This window comes from Mus pahari, chromosome 13, assembly GCF_900095145.1.
Source record: "Mus pahari chromosome 13, PAHARI_EIJ_v1.1, whole genome shotgun sequence".
NCBI classification, from domain to species: Eukaryota; Metazoa; Chordata; class Mammalia; order Rodentia; family Muridae; genus Mus; species Mus pahari.
Genome location: NC_034602.1, coordinates 28,188,827 through 28,210,336, shown reverse-complemented (window position 1 = coordinate 28,210,336; position 21,510 = coordinate 28,188,827). Strand labels below are relative to the sequence as shown.

The 21,510-nt window shown below is 43.1% G+C and overlaps 1 protein-coding gene across 1 annotated transcript in view; it reads right to left on the bottom strand.

Moving 5' to 3' along the window:
- The window catches only part of Htt (huntingtin), a 135,550-nt gene extending 116,330 nt beyond the window's left edge, over positions 1–19,220 (bottom strand). The window contains exons 1-2 of the mRNA XM_021211255.2: positions 18,845–19,220; positions 191–274 (exon numbers count right to left, since the gene is read on the bottom strand). Coding sequence (XP_021066914.1) covers positions 191–274; positions 18,845–19,053 — 293 coding nt within the window. The 5' untranslated portion in view covers positions 19,054–19,220. The remainder of the gene's footprint in view (positions 1–190; positions 275–18,844) is intronic.
- Positions 19,221–21,510: the final 2,290 nt, after the last annotated feature.

Genomic DNA, 21,510 nt, shown 5'->3' with positions numbered 1-21,510 from the left:
GAAAAACAACAACAACAAAAATAACCAAAAACAAAAAGTAAAGAAGAGGCTGGAGAGATGGCTCAGCACTGGCTGCCCAGCAACCCATCTATAAAGGGATCTGATGCCCTCTTCTGTCATGGAGGCATGCGTGCAAGTAGAGTACTCATATATATAAATATACAAATCTGCTTTTTAAAAAGCCGATTACCTGAGAGACTGTGCCACGATGTTCTCACATATTGTTAGACAATGATTCACACGGTCCTTCTTGGTGGCTGAGAGTTCCTTCTTTCTACAAAAAACAAAAGGAAAAGAAATGAGCATCCACTGAGGTGGCTACTTCACTTGTTTCTATATTTCATTCATTCCTAAGTACGTTTTGGCTACTACTAGTGAATCATAAACTCTATGCTGGGAAGAGGGAGGCATGAGGAAGGGATGATGACAGATGAGGTCAACTAAGAGCTTCCTCACACGGCACTCAGAAAAGTCAGACATGTGAAAAAGGCAGCTTATGTCTTCCTAGAAAGGAACTTTTCCTGACAAGTCATGTAGACTGCTGGTTACCCACCAAAATTTGCCTAACACAAGCACATAACTTCCTCCCATAAATGTATTGGGAATGCAAGTGATATATAGAATTCCTATTGTATCTGAGTGTCCGAGCTATCTTCCTCCAAACAGAACAAACATGCCCAACACTCAAGTGTCAATTATATAAGTAAAGACAGTAAGAAGAGTGCAGAACAGCATGGCAGCATCTTGGTTCCCTTTATGATCTTCAGAAGCACAGGCTCCCACACCTCCCACCCTCATAAGAAGCTCACTGCAGCAATGCTAGAATGGAAATCTAGCAAACGCTCTTCATTCACCTGCTGAAAGATAAACAAAATGCAATAGCCAAACAATGGAAACTTCTCTAAGAAAAGGAAGTAACTACTAACAGGAAACAAGGACAAATCATAATGCACTACACTTGAGGAAAGAACTCAGAAAGACTCAAACACAGGGCCATTCTATTTTTTAGAACATTCTGGAACAATCAAAACTGTAAGAATTAAAATATGATCTGTAATGTCAGGGGTGAGGGGATGACAGCAAAGAAGCACAGGGAGCTTTGGGTAGTGACAGAACCAATCTAAATCCTGATTATGGGAAAGGCAAGACAGCTCAGATGGTAAAAATTACTTGCCATACAAGCCTAAGGATTTGAATGTGATCCCTGGAGCCCACAATAGAAAAACCTAACTCTAATGTCCTCTGACCTCTACATGCATCCCTTTGTACATGGGACATGCAAGTCCACACTCAAACACTTGACATGTACATGCACACCATATAATAATAATAAATTAAATTTATGAATCCCGATTATGGTAGTCACAGGGATTGCATTAGTCAAATCTCAGAATTGTATACCAAAAAGAACATTTCCTCACACTGTAAAGAAAATACTATGAGAATAAAATGCTTTCTTCTCTAAATCACTTGTAATACAAAGCCTCTTTTGCAACAGCTTAGGTTTTTACCTACCTTAAAATAGCCATTAGGATGCTTCCAGAACACTAACCACCTTAAACATTTTAGGAAGCAAACTAAAGCACCAACCCATTACCCTTTGATTTGCACAGGAAAAATCTGTCCCAGGTTTTAAATGAACTGCAATTACACATGTCTTAAAAGGGTCATGTTACACCAGTGCCAAGTAGAGACAAACAGGCTAACTGATGCTGATGAGAGGGCTCAGCAGTTAAGCACACCAGCTGCTCTTCCAGAGATTCTGAGTTCAATTCCCTTCAATTTCCAACATCCACATGGTGGCTCATGACCATCAAAAAGAGCATCTGTTGCCCTCTTCTAGCATGCTGGTGTGCATGCAGCAAAGCACTAATACATTCATTAAATAATAAAGCAATAACTGGAAACAAAAAAAAAAAAAAAAAGAAGGCTGACAACACTGAACTCAGTGACCTAATTACATGTATTATGGAAACATTCATTATCTGAGATTTTCAGTCACCTCAAGATCCAAAGCCAAACTGACCAAGTCCCTTTGCTCTGGCCGACTTTCCCAATTGTAACTGACAGGACTCAGCTAACTCAGACAGCATGGTAAACAGGTACATTTGACAGGTCCACCATGATCGTGGTATATGGCTGCCCAAAGAAGCAGGTCAGGGCCTCATCCACTTTCAAGAGAAAAGACTACCACGACTATTGGCAGGGAGTGGGGGATTGTCATAAAGAGATTCCCAACGTCCCCTCAGGCTTTGACAAGTTTATGAAGCGTGTGTCAACAGAAGCAGTATGTCAACATGCCATCTTTTCTGTAGTTAAAAATTACTGTATGGAGTTGTATCACCTAGTAGAACCATGGAGGAAGTGGCTATTAATAAAGAGTTTGGAGGGGGGGGGGAATCAGACCTGAAAAGATGACTTAGTTAAAACATTTGCTGTACAAACAAAGGGGCCAAATCCAGATCCCCAAAACCCATTTAAATGCAAAGTGACAATGCAGCAGCCACTTGTGAATCCAGCATTGAAAGGTGAGATGGGACTTGAGTCCTTGGGCTAGCTGGCTATCAAAGCTAGAGTTTGACTAAGAGACCCTGCCTCAAAGAACAAAGTGCAAAAAGTAAGGGAGACTCCTGACATTAATCTTAGGCATCCATACTCTAAAACGCACCCATACACACATGTATGCCTCCATACAAACACCAGACACATCAACATGTTAAATATTTAGAAACAACAACAACTTCACACAAACTACATGTCTGATGACAACTAGCTAGGCCTAAGGAGCATCTATCGTACTTCTTTGAAGTGATACAGATGAGTTGGGAAAGGTTTTCTCTGGTATTCACTCTTGCTCCCTCTCCTTCAAGAGATCACTCCACAGGATAAAGGTAGCAACAAAGAATATGACACCACCTCTTATGGCCTGCCACCTTCGACTGACTTAGTCAAGCTTATCAGACTATGACTTATAGATAATACCAATCTTAACAATGAAATGAAAATTCATAATTCTGTTTGAGGCACTGGGCACCTTGGGGGAAGCTCTGATTTACTAGTGGCCCTTCTCCGGGTCCTGCTGGCACTTCTTCAGACAGTGTTCCTTAGATTATATCCCCAGAAGTGAAGGTGAAGGGACCACACCTTATCTACATTACTAGCACTCAGTACCCACACTATACAGAGTTCTACAAGAGTTCATCAAATAAAGTAAATACCCAATATGGGAGACTATATTACAGAAATTATCAGTACTAGTTTCTTGGATGAATCTTTGGAGACTCGGAAGATAAACAACAATGATCCTTAACTTTACACTTATGTGTCCAAAATCAAGAGATCAAAGAAAGGTAGAAATAATAAAGGTTCATCTAAAACGTCCTGAACTCAAATTCTTTAGTCTTGTAAGAAAATTGCTTGACTGGATGGGGAGTGGAGAGGGACAAAGCCAGGAAGGAGGGGTAGAAAACAGGCAGAAAGGAAAGGACCAATGAGACAGCTAATCTTAACTGACATTGTCTGGAATCAACTAAAACCCAAGCACTGGGCATATCTGTGAGGGACTTTCTTGATTGGATTACTGGAGGTGGGAAGACCCACCCTAAATCTAGGCCACCTTCTGGTGGCAGCTCACATAATCGGACATGGAAGGAAGCTTTTGCTGTTTGCCCTCATGCCCTCACTCTCCACAGCTGAGTCATCTATCGCAGCAGTTATGAGCCATTCCTAATGCTGAGATCCTTTAATAAGGTTCCTCAAGCCATAATGAACCCCAACCATAAAATTATTTTCATTGTACAGTATTTCATAACTGTAATTTTTGCTACTGTTACGAATCACAATGTAAATATCTGTGTTTTCCAATGGTCTTAGGTGACCCATGTGAAAGGGCCATTGGACCCCCAAATGTTGAGAACTAATTCATCCTGTTGCTGAGGGATTCCTTCACTGGTATTCTCTAGGAATCTTCCAGGACTCCAGCAACAGACTGCGACTGCTGAGACATTCAATTTGAACAACTGGATTCTTGGCCTTTCTGTCAGAGGAAAGTCACTGTTGGACTACCCAGACCACAGCTTATAAACCAATATAAAAAAAATCCCTCTTAAAAATGTACATGTGTGTGTATAAATGTATGTATACATATATACACATTTTATATACCATATATATAAATATTAGTTTGAACGAGAATGGCCCCATGGACTCATGTTTGAATGCTTGGTTCTAGTTAATGGACCTGTTTGGAAAAAAATAGGAAGTGTGGCCTTATTGGAAGGTGTGTCATGTCTGTTACTGGGGGTGAGCTTTGAGGTTTGAAAAACCCACATCAGGCCTAGTGTCTGTCTATCTGCCTGCCTGCCTGCCTGTCTGTGTCTCTTTCTCTGTGTGTGTGTGTGTCTCTCTCTCCCTGACTGCAAACTGCTAATCAGATGAGTTCTCAGCTACTTCTTAGCACCATAGCTGCCTGACTCTACAATCCTGCCACTATGATAAGGACTAAACCTCTGAAACTGTAAACAAGCCCCAATTAAATGTTTCTGTTTAAGTTGCCTTGGTCATAGTGTTTCATCACAAAAGAACAATAACTAAGACATATACACACACATATACATCTTTTCAGCTCTGCTCCTTTAGAACCCTGACAAATACAAACAACCCAACTCTCCAAAGTTGTCCTCTAACTTCCAAAGGCCCACAGCAGGTACACTCACATACACACATACATACAAACATACACATGCAAAGGTCACTTGTTCACAGATTCACATCACTAAGATGTCACTGTCAAAAAAGGGACAATAAACTATCACAGACAACCAAAGAAAAGACAAATCTCAAGTTTTCTCTTTTACCTCATCCCAAACTATTTCCCAACAAACTATACCCTTTTCAGGGAAAATTTGACCCTTTCTAACACCATAAAATTTTGCTAGTATATAAAGTTCTCAATAGTTGCTAGTTTGTCTTAAAATTCAAACAACAGTTATTAAGTGCCTGCTTTATGTGAAAAGCAAGCCATCTACTTGCTCTGACAATAATGATATTGTTCCTCTTTTCTTATATCCATCATGCATCTGTTCTCTGTTCCTGTACACCCTAAGAGCAGCACAACTCTTCTCTCAGAATCCATCTCTCAGGATGCCAGTTTTAAAATTCAGGCCAGAACATCCAAGACCTTATGTTGCAGGATATTTGATCACACAGTGAACTGCAAGACTGTGTTATTTACTGACAAAAAGAAAAAAACAAAAAACAAAAAACAAAAAAACGTATTTCTTGTTGTGGTGTGGCTAAGCCCTTAGCATACACCTAAGCCACTTCTGGCTGGAATACAAACACACCCTTTAATCTCAATCAGTGAGGGTAAAAGTAGTTTATAGAAGAAGTCTAATTGAATGGCAGACAAAGTGACGAATCACAGAAAGATTTGCTAGAATAGGATCTTCTCAACTTTCACCAGAAGAAAAACGAAAAGAAAAAAAAAAGGTACTTGCAGTGGAGGGGAGAGAGAGGAAGGAGGCACTTTTCCCTGGACAGTGATGGAGACAGGTTACAGAGAGAGGACAAGCTAGACACAGGTGAAGACAGAACAAGCCAGAGAATGAGAAGGAGCCAGAAAATTAGAACAGATTGTCAAAGTTAGGTAAGGCCAAGCAGAACAATTCAGGAGAGGCCAAGAGAGAGAAACCAGATTCAATCTTGGAGAGGAGTTTGAGCCAGAACAGCTAATTGAATTGAATCAGCAAGCCAGAAACCAGAAAGAATGAAAAAGGGTGAGCTTATGGAGCAGTAAGTTTCTGAAGTTGAAAATAGTCTAGGCATAAATTAGATTGTATGAAGGCTAGCACCTTTGGGGACTAAGTCTAGGTTAATGGACAGAGGCAGTAAGCCTCGAAGACAATTGCTCCAGGAGAATAAAAGATAGTTTTACAGTCTTATAACAAGCATTTCCTCTTAGCATGCCAAAAAGTATGAAAGTCAGAGGCACCCTCAGAACAGAGATGACACTAACCAGAAATATCAGAAAATGTAAATCCTTCTGATATACTCTGCAGGTCAGAAGTCAGAACCTCTAACATAGACTTCTCAGTCAATTAGAACATGATCCCAATATTATAACTTGGCAGCATTCAAGAGACTGAATCAGGAGAATCAGGAATCTGAGAAGAGCCTTGAATATACAGAGCAAGACTTTGTCTCAAAACAACAAATCAATTTGACCTCAGGCTACCTTTCAACCTCATCCCTTATATTCTCCAACCTGTAGAGAACTCTGGCCCTTTAAACTTTATTTTAAAAAGAGGAGAAACAGAATAGAAATGATAAAGCTGCAGGTGTTTGGCATACATCTGCCAGCTGAGTTCTATAAAGCACCCACCCCTCTTTTTCTCTCACTCCTGGCTGGCCTGGAACCCAGTCTAGCCCTCTCAAGAAGTCAAGACCCTCCTGCCTCATCTCTGGCTCATAGTGCTGGAACTGCAGCCCTCACCACCACCACCTAGCCTAGGTCACAGCCAGAAATAACATTTTTTTCTGCCTCATCTGTCCAATAAGAAAATGTGATGTAAAATAAATAAATAAATATCTGTAGCTATTTCGTTCCTTATGAAATTAGATGGGATTTTTAGAGGTAAGTCAGACTGATTTGTTTTTTATGAAAAATAAAATAGCTCAGGGTGGGCTGGCGAGATGGCTCAGCAGGTAAGAGCACCCGACTACTCTTCCAAAGGTGCAGAGTTCAAATCCCAGCAACCACATAGTGGCTCACAACCATCCGTAACAAGATCTGACTCCCTCTTCTGGAGTGTCTGAAGACAGCTACAGTGTACTTACATATAATAAATAAATAAATCTTAAAAAAAAAAAAAAGCTCAGGGTAGGAACTGTATCAATAGGGTAAAAACAACCCTGGCTCTTCAACCACTTGAAACTACATCTTCAAAATGAAAAAGAGCTTCCGCCAGACTATTTTAAGTGCAACAACACAATCTACACAGGCTCACAATTGGGGGGCATGTAAAATCCAGGCTGTAGAGTACACTGTAACAAATTCTTAAATTATCTAAGAACTACTTCTAAAAATATAAATTTGGCCTTCATAATTAAATTCATATTTTAAAGATTTATTTTATTTATATGAGTACACTGTAGGTGTCTTCAGACACATCAGAAGAGGGCATCAGATCTCATTACAGATGGTTGTGAGCCACAATGTGGTTGCTGGGATTTGAACTCAGGACCTTTGTAAGAACAGTCAGTGCTCTTAATCACTGAGTCATCTCTCCAGCCCCCATATCTAAATTCTTAACTTTAGAATTACACTGATTGTTCTTTTAAAAATGTGATTACAGGGCTTGGAAAGATGGCTCAATGGTTCTGAGCGCTTGCTGCTAATCTAAAAAACCCAAATTCAGTTCCCAGGACCTATATCAGGTGGCTTACAACTACCTGTAACTCCAGAAACATAGGATCCAATACCCTCTTCAGGGTACATGCACTCATGTGCATATAGACTTCCACACAGATACATATATAGACACCTAATTAAAAATAAAAATCTTGCCGGGCGTGGTGGCACATGCCTTTAATCCCAGCACTCGGGAAGCAGAGGCAGGTGGATTTCTGAGTTTGAGGCCAGCCTGGTTTGCAGAGTGAGTTCCAGGACAGCCAGGGCTATACAGAGGAACCCTGTCTCGGAAAACAAAACAAACGAACAAAAAAAAAAAAAAAAAAAAAAACCACTTTTTTAACAATGTGATTCCACATTAAGAGAAGAGGGTAGACTGGACCGCTCAAGGAATTTGAAAACTTTCCTCCTCCTCCTCCTCCTCCTCCTCCTTCTCCTCTTCCTCCTCCTCCTCCTCCTCCTCGAACACACGAAACGCACACTCCATGCTGGGGGCAAGACTGAAGTCTATAAGCTATCCTGCCCATAAGCAGCAGCCTGGAGCAGGAACGCATAGCTTCTGATTCTCCAACAGTTGCTCTCTGATTTTTGTCAAGTCCTATCCTTACATGAGAGTGTTGCTGTACACTTACACCACTTTCAGAAAGGTTTGGTATTTTTGTTTTGTCTTGTTTCAAGACAGACAGGTAGTCCTGGCTGTCCTGAAACTCTGTAGACCAGGTTAGCCTCAAACTCACAGAGATCTACCTGCCTCTGCCCCCTCCCCCAAGTGCTGGGGTTAAAGGCATGTGCCCACCTAAGTAGAAAGTTGTTTTTTTTAATGTATATGAGTACACTGTAGCTGTCTTCATACATACCAGAAGAGGGCATCAGACTCCATTACATATGGTTGTGAGCCACCATGTGGTTCCTGGGAATCACACTCAGGACCTCTGGAAGAGCAAGTTAGTGCTCTTAAACACTGAGCCATCTCTCCAGCACCAGAAAGATTTTTTTTTTTAAAGGTTAAATCAACACCTGATTTAGAACTATAGGATATACTTTCTCAAGAAGTGATAATACTGAAAAACTACATTTAAACACATACACATACTCACACACACAAAATCATGCAGCAACACTTAGACTATCAAAATGGTCTTTTAAGCAACAAAACCCTTCAGTCTTCCAATAGCAAAGGACAACGATGTGACAATATTGTCTATGTGGAAGACAGAAGACTCCATCTAGGAAAGACACAAGAATCAGTATGAAGGACAAAGGTTCTTTAAATACTAAGACAGACTGGGGCATTATGTACTGTACAATGAAAAGTATTATTAGCAAGAGATGGTCCTTATTTTAAGATAACTAGAACCAAACATGGTGAACATCGTCATTCCTAGAATGCATGGAGTAGAGATAGGAGAGCCACAGCATGCTCAAGGCCAGCATGGGCTACAACACAAAACTCTGTCTTAAATAGATAAACAACCCCAGAACAAAGTGAGAAATAATTATGCCAAAAGATCCTACTATGCCTGTGGTGGTGGCACACACCTTTAATTTCAGCACTTAGGAGGCAGAAGCAGGCAGATCTCTGTGAATTTTAGGCCATCCTGCTCTACAGAGGGAGTTCCAGGACAGCCAGGGCTACAAAGAGAAACCCTGTCTCTAAGTAAATAAATAAAAAAATTGATAAATAAATAAATAAAAAGAGACCCTCCCATTGCCATCCCACTGCCATGACACACGGCACTGGCAGGTAAAAAAGTTCAGAGACCTGCCTGGCACACTGGGGAGAGGGGTGGGGGAGGACACTGCTGCCATGTCACATGGGTAGCTGTAGACACCTAGAGGTCTGCTTGCCACCATGCCAAACAGCACAAGCAGAGGAGGTCACCCAGAGGCACACCAGCATCATGGCCTGCTTGCAGCAGGAGTCTCTGCAATGTGCAAGTGGTGGACAGAAGGAAGAGAAAGAGAAGCAGAGCAGTCTGTGCAGTATGAAGAGAGAAGGGACTGAGACATGCGGGTGAAGAGGAAGAGCCTGTTGTGAGTAGCCAGCCCTGCCACTTGAAGCCATGGTGAAGTACCAGCCCGTGCTGCCACTGAGGACCATGTCTGGATCTGTGGCCATACAGTGGCAGGGATTGATGTTGATGTTATGGCTCACATTACCACTAGAAACCATGGGGCTGTCTCTGGTCTGTGCAGCCACCTGGGACCACGTATCTGTACAGAACTGGCTTTGGCACTGTAGAGAGCTGGCACACCTCTCACCAGCAGCAGTACTCAGGAGAGTAGGCCCTGAATCTTACCTGAGCAGCAGAGTAGAGCTGGCCCTAGTGGCAGGGGCACAGGTGACCTAGCCTCAAGGGTGAGATTGAGGGAAAGCTGGACTGGTCACCCGTCTGCCATTGGGTGGTGTGTGTGTGTTTCGGGGCAGGGAGGTGTCCTTCTCCCTGCTCACTAGTAGTAGGGAGAGCTGATCCTGCTTCTTACAAATGATAGCATCGGGTGGCCTAGCAGTGCTGGAGAACAGCCCTGGTGATGCAGATGCAGGAGAGCCAGCAGGCTGATCAGCACAACTACCACCCAGGCCCAGATCCAGGGCTTTGAGTTGGCACACCCCAACATCTCCATCATCTGTGAACCACTGGAGTACATAAAAGAGTCGGTCCTGCTGATCCAAAGCTGCAGGAACTTGATGACACAGAGCAACAACTGAATAAAGCAAGAGGAGTCCTGGAGAAGATCCAATATTGATGGTGTGACATAGCCAGAGACCTTGAATCAAACCAGTGACTCATTGCAATGATCATTTGCATGTGAAGATGTGCGGACAGAGGGGTATACTGTGGCACACACTGTGACATGCTACAGTTTCTACTATGAGATGTTTTCTATACATTATTGGCTTTTCTTCTGTTTGTGTGGTTTTTCTTTTCTTTTGAGGGGGAGGATGCAAGGGCAGAGGGGGGAAACGGGACAGGGAGATGAGTGGGGTACATGATATGAAACTCACAAAGAATTAATAAAAAAAAATTTATAAAAAGAACCTACTTAATGTGAATTCTTTTAATTATATAAACTTAATAACAATAAAAGGGAGGAAATACACACAGAACATGGGGGAAACTGCTGAAAAAAGAAGTATCCACATTAGAAGAACAAACAAGATGTCTATTTACACCACACACAAAAACAAGCCAACTTCAATGGGAAAGGCAAATCAATATGCCATTTATGCAACAGGATCAGGAAACGTCTCATGATCTCAAGTTGATGAAAAATTCATCAAGAAAGAAATAAAAGCACTTACCATAATGGACAAGTATGACAAATTGGACGTCACCAAAATGGGAACTGCCATTAAAAAGGACCATTTCGTGAGGGAAAAGCCAGGCCAGCATAGGAGGTCTCCTCACAGCAGGATTTGTCAAAGTTTAATAACCCAAGCATGCACTAATAAGAGGAGAAAAACAGGGCATATTCATACAAAACAGACAAACTAAATGGGTTACCAACACTGAAGAAAAGGAGCTTTGACACAAGTGTGAGTTATGAATAGGAGAAGCTGCATGATTCCAGTCATGTGATATCAAAACTGAATAGGCACTGTGGTTAAATTCAGTGGTTAAATGTGTATGAAATTTGCTCAAAGCCAAGTTTAATCTTGGTCATAACTCCTGTCTCCAAAAGAAACACAAATAAGATTGTTTAAAGGTGTACATTCCCACAGCACTGAAGGAAGAGAAGCCTGAGGCCCCAGAGCTAGTTTCTGACTGTCAGTGGTAACTAGACTGTACAGTTAGTTACACATGCACATTTTAATACAATGTGTGTATACCTTGGCACTCCCATGGAGATCAAAAGACAACTTGTGGAAACTGGTCCTCTCTTTCTACCACATGGGTCCCAAAGATCAAACTCAGAATGTTAGCAAGCACTTACTGGCTCACAAAGTTTTGTATTGGTTTGGTTTTGGCTTTTTGACTACAGGGTCTGACTAGGTATCCCTAGCTGTCCTATAACTCACCATGTAGACCAGACTGGCCTCAAACTCACAGAGATCCTGAGTGCTGGGATTAAATATGTGGGCCACCACACCTGACCTACACACAGTTTTTTTTGTTTTGTTTTTGTTTTTAATTAAAAGAAACAAGTTTTTAAAACATGAAACTGGTTAAGTGTTGGCTCCTCCCTCTAAGCCTTGTGTTCCGCCTCTTGCAGACAGGTTGGGAGTTTCTTCCTGGAACCCTGGATCTGGACAGCGTCCTCGAACCGCCCACTGTCACCGCCCACCGTCACCTGGACCGCCCACCATCGGACACCTGCCCGCCACTGCCAGGACTGCCCATCATCGCGAGAACGCCGAGGCAACTTCTAAAGACTCAGGGGCATGCTGGGAACCCTTCTTTGTATTTAAGCCAGTCCTGACATTAAAGATAGGGGCTTTGATCAGAATGTCTTAGACAGAGCCCAATATTTTCCTTTGCAGCCCTGTTCCTTCTTAGGAGTTCTCGTCCTCCAGTTCGAATCCACAGTGGGTTCAGCAGGCAAGAGTGCGAACCCACCCCAAGGTGTTCTGCCCATGCAGACAAGGCGCCGGTCTGCGTGCAGGCAGGAACACTACATTTGGCGTCCAACGTGGATTCTACATTTGGCTCCCAACGTGTGCTGGAGTGCATGGGATCTCAGACGCTGATACGGAGCTCCACGTGAAATAAGGTGTATCGTGCATTCCGGAAAGAAGGAAGGAAAGGTACTCAGGCTAGCCCAGGTTATAAACCTCTTTGATTTATTACAGGCACGATATGGATTGAGTGATTAAGTGCTAACCCGGCATTTTTTTCCCTCAAGGTCGCAGCGAAATTATAGGTTCAGGGACTTCCAGGCAGGTTAATGTCCGAAGTGTACAAAGACTACTTCAGGCAAAGGAAATAGGGATACGTAAGTAAAATCATATAACGAGTAGGCATTAGGAATCAGCTTGCTCAAGGCCTACACTCTCCACTATTTATCTGAGCTGCTGCAGGCATCAGCCGCTGAATCCCTTCCTGTTGTTAGGTAGCTTAACTACCTACTGACTTCTAAACTGATTCCAGCTTGAGGCTATTACCCCTAGATATGTTGATCATTTGCATACAGGTTTTATGTGACTGTTAATTTTATATTTTCCAGAATTAATGTTCAAGAGAGCAATTGTTGTTTTGTATAGAGATTGTTCATTACTTACAGAATGTAAATGATGTGTGAAAAAACAAAAAACAAAAAACTTATAGAATTGGAGAGATGGCTCAGTAGTTAAGAGCACTGACTGCTCTTCCAGAGGTCTTGAGTTCAATTCCCAGCAACCACATGGTGGCTCACAACCAACTGTAATGGGATCTGATGCCCTCTTCTGATGTGTCTGAAGACAGCTACAGTATATGTGTATGTATGTATGTATGTGTGTGTGTATATATATATATATATATATATATATATATAATCTTTTTTTAAAAAAGAAAAATACTTATAGAAACTCACTACTATGAAAGTTAATTTAAAAGTATAAGTGTTTTTTTTTAAAGGCGTTTCAACATAGGTATGTGCATGACAATGTGTCCCCCAGAAAACATGTTATTAAATAAACATTCTCAATGCTAAGCATGAGATACCTCCTTACAAGTTATTAGTCATGGAGGTCCCAGAAGCACTTTTCTATCCAAACAACACAGGCTATTTCTATTGCTCTTGGTTGCCCAATGTAACTAACTAGAAAATAGTAAAAACCCTATTGATGAAGACACAACACAGTTTGGTTGCATAGAAGACATAGAGAAATCAAGATAGAACTGACCTGGAAACTTCCTCTTGGCTGGTTAGGTTTTATAATACCAAGTGTTTTGCAGGCCACTGGGGGAGAAAAGACATCAATGGTCTTACTAAGCACTGGGCCCTGAATGCTATAATATAGACAAAAAACGCACAATGTGACCACTGGTGCAACAGTGATGTAAAGGAGACAAAGATAACCCACGGCTTTCTGACTAAAAGTGTGAGCCACAGAAGATACAAACCTAGTCAAAAGCCCATGACTCAGGGGAAGGAGGTTACAGGTCCTAAAGCAGGACCCTACTAGTGCTATTTTGCTAAGTAGACATGTTGTTGAACGACTACCCTCTAAATATTTATGTTTGGGAGCCGGATGTGGTGGTGCATGCTTTTAATTCCAGCATTTGGGAGGCAGAGACAAGTGAACCTGATTTTAAGGTCAGCCTGGTCTACAGAGTAAGTTCCAGGATGGTCAGGCTACAGAAAAACCCAGTCTCAAAAAACAAACGAACCAAATAAATAAACAAGAGTAAATATTTACATTTATACCTACAGACTAGTGCTACTGTCAGCCTTGGCCAAAGAAACCTGTTTCTGCAGTGGGCAGCAACTCAAAGACTCATAGTATACTGAGAATAAGTGACTGATAAATGTCAGCCTAAATGTGAAATCTAAATTGACCCCGACATCCAAGGTTCAGGGAAGGGAAGGGATAGAGAGAATTTAAGAGCCAGGTTTTAGAGAGCTCTACGAAATTCTGTCTTCCAGACATGGCATGGCTGCTGTAATAATAAACTAACTGCAGTTATGGTTACCACACAAGAACTGAGTGGGAGATACACCTTTAGTCCCTACACTGGGAGGCAGAAGCACTCTGTGTGCTTGAGGCCAGCCTGGTCTACAGAGCTAGTAGTTCCAGGACAGCAGGGCTACACAGAGAAAGCCTGCCTCAGGGTAAAAAAAACAAAAACAAAAAACAAAAACCAGTCAACATTCCATTCCAGCAAGCAGCATTAACTGGATTCAGTGGGTCATAAAAAAAGGCATGGAGGTGGGAGAAAGACATGCTGAGGTATAGATGGGAAGGAGATAGTAAGGACTCTGTGGAAGAAGGACATGCTGAGGTGTAGATGGGACAGAGAAAGTAGGGGCTCTGTGGAAGAAGGACATGCTGAGGTGTAGATGGGACAGAGAATAGGGGCTCTGTGGAAGAAGGACATGCTGAGGTATAGATGGGACAGAGAAAGTAGGGGCCCTACATGAGATCCAGATACATTGTATACATGCATGGAACTGTCAAAGAATAAATAAAACATTTTTAAAAAAATCAAAGAATGTTTGATAACTTGAAAATTTTAAGAAATTCCAATTCTATGTACTCATTCTCTTATATATTGTCTATGGCTGCTTTCATGCTACAGTGGCAGATCTGACTGGCTGTGATGGCATTATAGCCACAGAGCCTTAACCTTTACTATCTGGCCATGAAGTTCACCAATATTGATGGACTAGACTAAGAGTGACAGATAGACTCAGTCTCAGAAGGCTTTTTGTAGAAACTGACAGGACGATCCTACAACTCATACAGAATCACGAGGGACCCAGAATAACTGAAGCAATACTGAAAAAGACAAGGCTGGGGGGCATACTTCATGATTTGAGATCACGATACAAACCAGTAATCAAGACTGTTCAGTACTAGCATAGAACGGACACACAATCAATGGCAAAAATGGAAGTAGAAACATTTACATATGGGTAGGTAATAATTTTCAACAAAGATGTCAATACAGTTAATGAGAAAAAACATTCTCTTTAGCCAAATGCTAAATTACACATGCAAAAGGAAAAAGTCAGACCTCAACCTTAACGACAAATTCAAAATGAGTCAGACTTACAAACAACTCTTAGAAAAAGAGGGAGTAAATAAATCTTTGTGATTTCAGATAAAAGAGTGATTTCTTAAGTATCTAACATACTGTAGCTAAAGACAAAATTAGACTTCATCAAAACTTAAAATGTCTATGCTTTGGAGAACATAATTAAGAAAGTGAGGCAAGCCTAAATCCTGAGTTTAACTCTTCAGCATTCAGTGTAAAAACTGGGTGTGGTTATTCATATCTGTAACCTCACTATGGTGACCAGTGTTTGCGGGTCTGTCAGCTTACTAGAAATCCATTGGTAGCTTTAGGTTTAGTCAGAGAAGTGGCGAGCAATAGAGGAAGACACTCAATATTCTTTTGGCCTCTGCAAACCCCTAACACATATATAACTTCCACACCATTCAAGAGATGCACTGCCCCCCCACCCACCCCCACTGTGATGGGCCATACCTATGGTCCCAGTACTTGGGAATCTGTGCCATGAAGATTTGAAGCCAACTTAGACTACACAATATACCAGGCCAGCCAGAAGTACATAGCAAACTTCTATCTCAAAAGTAAACAAAAAAGAAATTGAAAGGACAATCTTAACCTGGCAGTGGTGGCACATACGTTTAATCCCAGTACTTGAGAGGCAGAGGCAGGCAGATCTCTGAGTTCCAGGCCAGCCTGGTCTACAGAGTGATTTTTGGGACAGCCAGGCTACATAGAGAGACCTGTCTCAACAAAACAAAACAAACAACAACAAAGGCAAGGCAATCCACAGAAAGGCTTTTTAACTTATATCTCATAAGGAAATAGTATCCAGAACACATAACAAAATTTAAAAAAAAATGTGCAAGAATGAAGACTTAGACTTGGAGTCTGTGTTCCTGATCTAATTGTTGAACTTCCTACACTTATTTTGTCTTAGAATAAACCCTCACCTTTCCCTGTTCTCTGTAGCTTCCGTTGCTAGGTTTTCTATTTGGAGATAAATGCAATAACTGATAACACCAATGAAGCCTCCCTCTACCCTTTGCTCCACCCCCACTACAACTCTTACCCTCACTCATTTCATCCAGCAAAAACATGACATCACTAATCCCCACACAGGAAAGCCTTTAACAACTTCCCCTTGCAAGAATACTCCTCTTCCATACACCCTCCTGGTAGATTTCTGACTCCAGATATTTATTCAAAAATAAGCCTTCAACTAAGCAGGTATTATTTAAACACCCTGTCTAAAACATGTCAAGCCCTGGCATTTCCTAATTCCCTTCCCTACTTTACTGTATGTGCCTCATCACTCACTATGAACAAACTATTCTGCTTACTATGTCCCTCCCAAGAATTTTAGCTTCATGAGGCATGACTTTGTTCCCTGCTAAAACCTGCAACTAGAATAATGCTAGGCACAGAGGAGATGGTCAGCAAATATTGATAAATGAATGACTATGGTCAGGAAGACTAATGAGGACTATTAAGGGTGGATGTCAACTGTTCGAGGCCTATCGGACCGGCAGCAGCTAGCAGAAAACAAGTTCTCAGCTACTTCAACAGAAGCCCATGTATGGCTGTGACACTGGTTCTATGGAACACAATGAGAGTCACGAAAACAGAACAGATTCATTCTAAAACTGTTTTGGCTGGTCTCATTTAGAAAAAAAAAAAAAAAAAGGACTTTTAACTGAGTCAAGTGGACAAAATGCCAAAATCGAAGCTTCCAAGCAGTGAGTTTGTTACTTATTATTAATGAACACTTGGTTTTTCAACAGCAAAGTACATAGAAATATGAGATAGATGCTAATGGAGCTGATTTTGGAAAATGTTACAGTTAGTTATGTACAGTGTAGTAACAAGTTATTTTATTAAGATAAAAGCTTTTAAAAGCTTTTGTTCCAAAATACTTTTGTTTGTAAATAATTTAAAAATCTGTCCTAACATATGCCCAAATTTTATCTGGAAGGACAAATGAAGAGTAACAGAGCTTACTCCTGGGTACAAAGTTAGGAAAATGGGAAGGGAGATGTTTTCATTATTTAACCGGCTTTATCTTTGGGACTGTATCATGTTAATGAATTACTTTTGCAAACTAATTTGTGTTTGAAGCAGGCACAGAACAATCTCTCTCTCTCTCTCTCTCTCTCTCTCTCTCTCACACACACACACACACACACACACACACACACACACAGAGNCACACACACACACACACACACACACACACACACACAGAGGCTTATAGAAGATATGGGGAATATGTAAACTTCCACAATTCCTCCCACCCAGAGAGGCAGAGTCATGGTAATAATCAAAATAACTAGACAATTCTTGGACAGCCCAGCATGGTGCCACATGCCTTTAATCCCAGAGAGAGGAGGCAGAGGCAAGAGGATGGATCTCTGAGTTCCAGGTCAAGAGTTACATATTGAGACTCTCAAAAGCAAAAAGACATTACTTATCTAGAGATAAGAAGTTTTCTATTCACACTTTTCACCTTATAGAAGAAAATTTTATTCCTATATTTTGTACTATCAAGTAAGCCACCTTTCCCTCCCTAAATTAAAAAAAAAAAAACTCTCAGGACTGGGAATATAGCTCAGTGATATCACCAGAACACTTATTTTCTAAATGAGTTTTAATGATGACATTCTTCAGTAGGTTGTTCCCGAAAGTTCTCCTTATTAATTATACAAATCCAGATTAGAAATAAAATGCCCAGAGTTGAGAGAAAGGACTGAAGTGCAAGAGAGCACAGGGCTCAACACTCAGAATGGACTTCCAGGAAATGTTTTGAGCGCCTCTTTTCTCTTAGAGCACTGTGACTCATGGTCTCTCTTCTGTTTCAATAGTTTCTCCAGTCACAAGCAGCTAGCTTCCAAAGATTAAGATGTCAGCAAAGAACTAAACAGGAACTTTTACTGGCACCGAGTCTGAGTGGCCCATGTTCTAAAACAAGCCTGACTGCAACACTAGTAAAATTCATTCCCCGGTGTAAACTGCACACCACCAATATATCCGTTTTATATAGAACAGGAAATTGATAGGCAGTAAGTATAAGTCAACTCTTTCATATATATGCACACATATAGTTTTTTATTAATAACACCTAAGTAACTCACCATGTACTTGACAAATACATCTCATCCAACTGCCTGCAGACACACAGAAACACACCTCTGTGGCTATGCGTAAAACCTGGTTTAACTACACTGCACCACGAACTAAATGAAACGCCAGGAGTACCTCGAGTCACAGGCTGCTTCAACCGTCACTTGGAAAAAGAATATCCCATTGGATGCGTTCACACTCCCCCGCCCTCAGCACTCCCGCCGAGACCTCCTAAAAGCATTATGTCATCCACTCTCCGCACTTCTCTCACGCTGTCCCGCACTCCCAGCTCCCAGGCCTGATGAGGAGGTAACCCAAGAGAGATCTCTGCCTCTCCAAGTTCTCTTCACAACAGTCATGTGCGCCACCGCCCCAGTTTCTCCAGAAGAGAGAAACAAGTTCGTTCCCTAACTTCGCAAACTGGGAACGACGAAGGCACTGGAGTCGGGACGCCCCTCAGCGAGTCCCTCGCCGGCCTGACCCGGCTGTCTCCTCCGAGGAAGGCCAGAGACCCCGCGAGGCGAGGGCCCGGGCCGGGAAGGCCTGGCCTCAGGGAGGCACCGCGACCCTCTGGACAGGGGACAGCGTTGGCCATGCCCAGCACGCAGGCCAGGGGCGCGGGCCCCGGGCGGGAAGCTGCGGCGCCCGGACTCACGGTCGATGCAGCGGTTCCTCGGCCGGACCTGGCAGCGGCGGTGGCGGCGGCGGCGGCTGCCCCTGAGGCGGCGGCTGAGGGGGTTGAGGCGGCGGCGGCGGCGGCGGTGGTGGTGGCGGCGGCGCCTGCGGCGGCGTCTGCTGCTGCTGTTGCTGCTGGAACGACTTGAGCGACTCGAAAGCCTTCATCAGCTTTTCCAGGGTTGCCATGGCGGCTTCCTGCCCGACGGGACGGACCCTGAAGGCTTGGAGCCTACTGGCACTACGCGGCGCCACTTAGCAGCAAGGCAATGAATGGGGCTCTGCGCGGCAGGCAGAAGCGGAACCAAGGCGCTCAGCCATCTTGGGCCCGTCCCGGCAACCCTCACGGCGAGTGCGTCCCGTGACGTCATGCCGGCGGAGACGAGGCCACGCCAGACCCGCAGAATTGACAGGCGGATGCGTCGTCCTCTTTCCTAATATCTGGACGTAGGCGTGCCGTTCCTCTGCTAGTTTAAGACTCTCCGCCCCGCCGATGTGGCCCCGCCCCTTCCCGGCAAAAGCCAGCCCCTCTTAATGAAGAGGGCCAAGCAAGTGGACGAGGTGGGCGGGGCGGGCTGCTAGATGAGGGGTGGAGCTGAGCCGAGAGTGGGCTTTAGGGCAGCTACCTGGCACCTGAGATAAGAAAGAAGCGAGGAGGTGACCAGAGATTTGGGGAGACCCGGAAGGAAGAAAAGGTTGGAAAGGAGAATGACAGCGAAGAAATTTTCCTGCGTAAAGCCACCCTACACCTGGAGTCACCGGGAAGGCGGTTGTGGAGCTCGGTACCCGAAACGCAAAGAAGCTCTCTTCCACAAGTCAGGTGGTGGCCTGAGCTTCAGTCCCGAGCACAGTGTGCTGGGGGCTCCCTGCAATGAGAAGGGAACCAGAGGGACCCGTATTCAGGATCAAAGAACCCTTTATGATCCGTGGACCCCCGAGGCACCAGAGGTGTCTGCAGTAGAGAAGGCTGAAAAAGGGTTTCAGGCAGACAGGCAGGCAGGCAGCAGTAGTTACTGCCCAAAGAAAGGGTGTGGTTCATGCAACTTTTGTCAGACACTCTACATTGAGACAAGGACCCTGGGAAGTGCTGTGGCAATCAGCCAGGACCTACAAGGGGTCTCATTGACACCAGCCTTGAGGTTCTTGTCTCTAGAGCCTCCATCTCCCAAAGGTGAGCAATTAAAGCAGGAAGCTGAAAATGATGTGGATACACCCAGGCTGCCTCTGCAGTCTGCCCAGCAAAAAGTGTTGGCTTCAGCTGGACATGGTGGTGCATGCCTTTAATCACAGCACTTGTAGAATGCTTTTTGAGTAGCATGCACAACGCTCTGAGTTCAATCCCTGCACTTTATAAGCCAGGGTGGTAATCATGCCTGTAATTCCAGCACTCTGTAGGTAGAAGGAGGATCAGGAGTTCCAGGTTTTCCTTGGCTTCATAGTGAATTCAAGACAGCATGGTTTATATCAGAACTTATCTCAAAAGAAAAAGGAAAAGAAAAAAAGCCAAGCAGTGGTAGAACACACCTTTAATCTCAGCAGTCAGGAGGCAGAGGCAGGCAGATCTCTGAGTTATAGGCCAGCCTGTTCTACAAAGTGAGTTCCAGGACAGCCAGAGATACATAGAAACCCTGTCTCAAACAAACAAACAAACAAACAACAAACAAACAACCGTGCCAGCTTCAGAAAAAGCTGTCTGGAGGTGAGAAACCCAACGAAGCTTCAGGCTACCCGTAAGACTCAAACGCCCTATTCCATGTCCATAAGGCACTCCATTTTCTCAAAATGGGCAAGTACACAGAAACCAACACTCTTCCTGTAGGGGTATGAGCCCACCCTGTTACACTGGGAAGGAGAGCAGGGAAACAGCCTTTAGATTCTATGTCCCTTCTGTTACTAATGACACTATTGGATGCACAGAGCAAGTGCTAGCTCTCACATGAGGCCTCCTCTAGCTGGCCAGAGCTGGTGGTTGCTAGTAGGCAGACTTGGAAGAAGGCCCAGTGAGCCCTGCCTCTTAGCATTCTCTAGGTTATGACATCCCTGCTCCCAAGTATGGGCAGCTAGTAACTGACTTCTAACCAATACAAGACAAAGATAATGGGATGTCACACAGTTGTTATGTTACAAATGTAACTTCAGTCTTGCTAACTACCAACTTCTCAGCTTATATACATTGATGAAGAACAACTGGCAAGCCTTAACATAAAGAACTACCCATGGCCAACAGTCAGGACAGACATTGGTGGTCCATCGGCCCACATATGAAGTAAGCCCTGCCAATACCAGTAAAGCTCTAAGGTGATTCTCTTGAAGCCAAGTTATCAGATAAGGTACTGGTACCTAACTGCCCGGTGTGAGAAGTGGTAACAGAGGACCTATGTGAGCTGGGCCCAGATTCTGGAGCCACAGAAATTGGATAGTTATAAATATGTTTTGCCTCAAACAAATCAGCAGCCTTCCTCTACACGAAGGACAGATGAGATGAGAAAGAAATTAGGGAAACAACACCCTTCACAATAGTCACAAATAATATAAAATACCTTGGTGTGACACTAACTAAGGAAGTGAAAGATCTGTATGATAAGAACTTCAAATCCCTAAAGAAAGAAATTGAAGAAGATCTCAGAAGATGGAAAGATCTCCCAT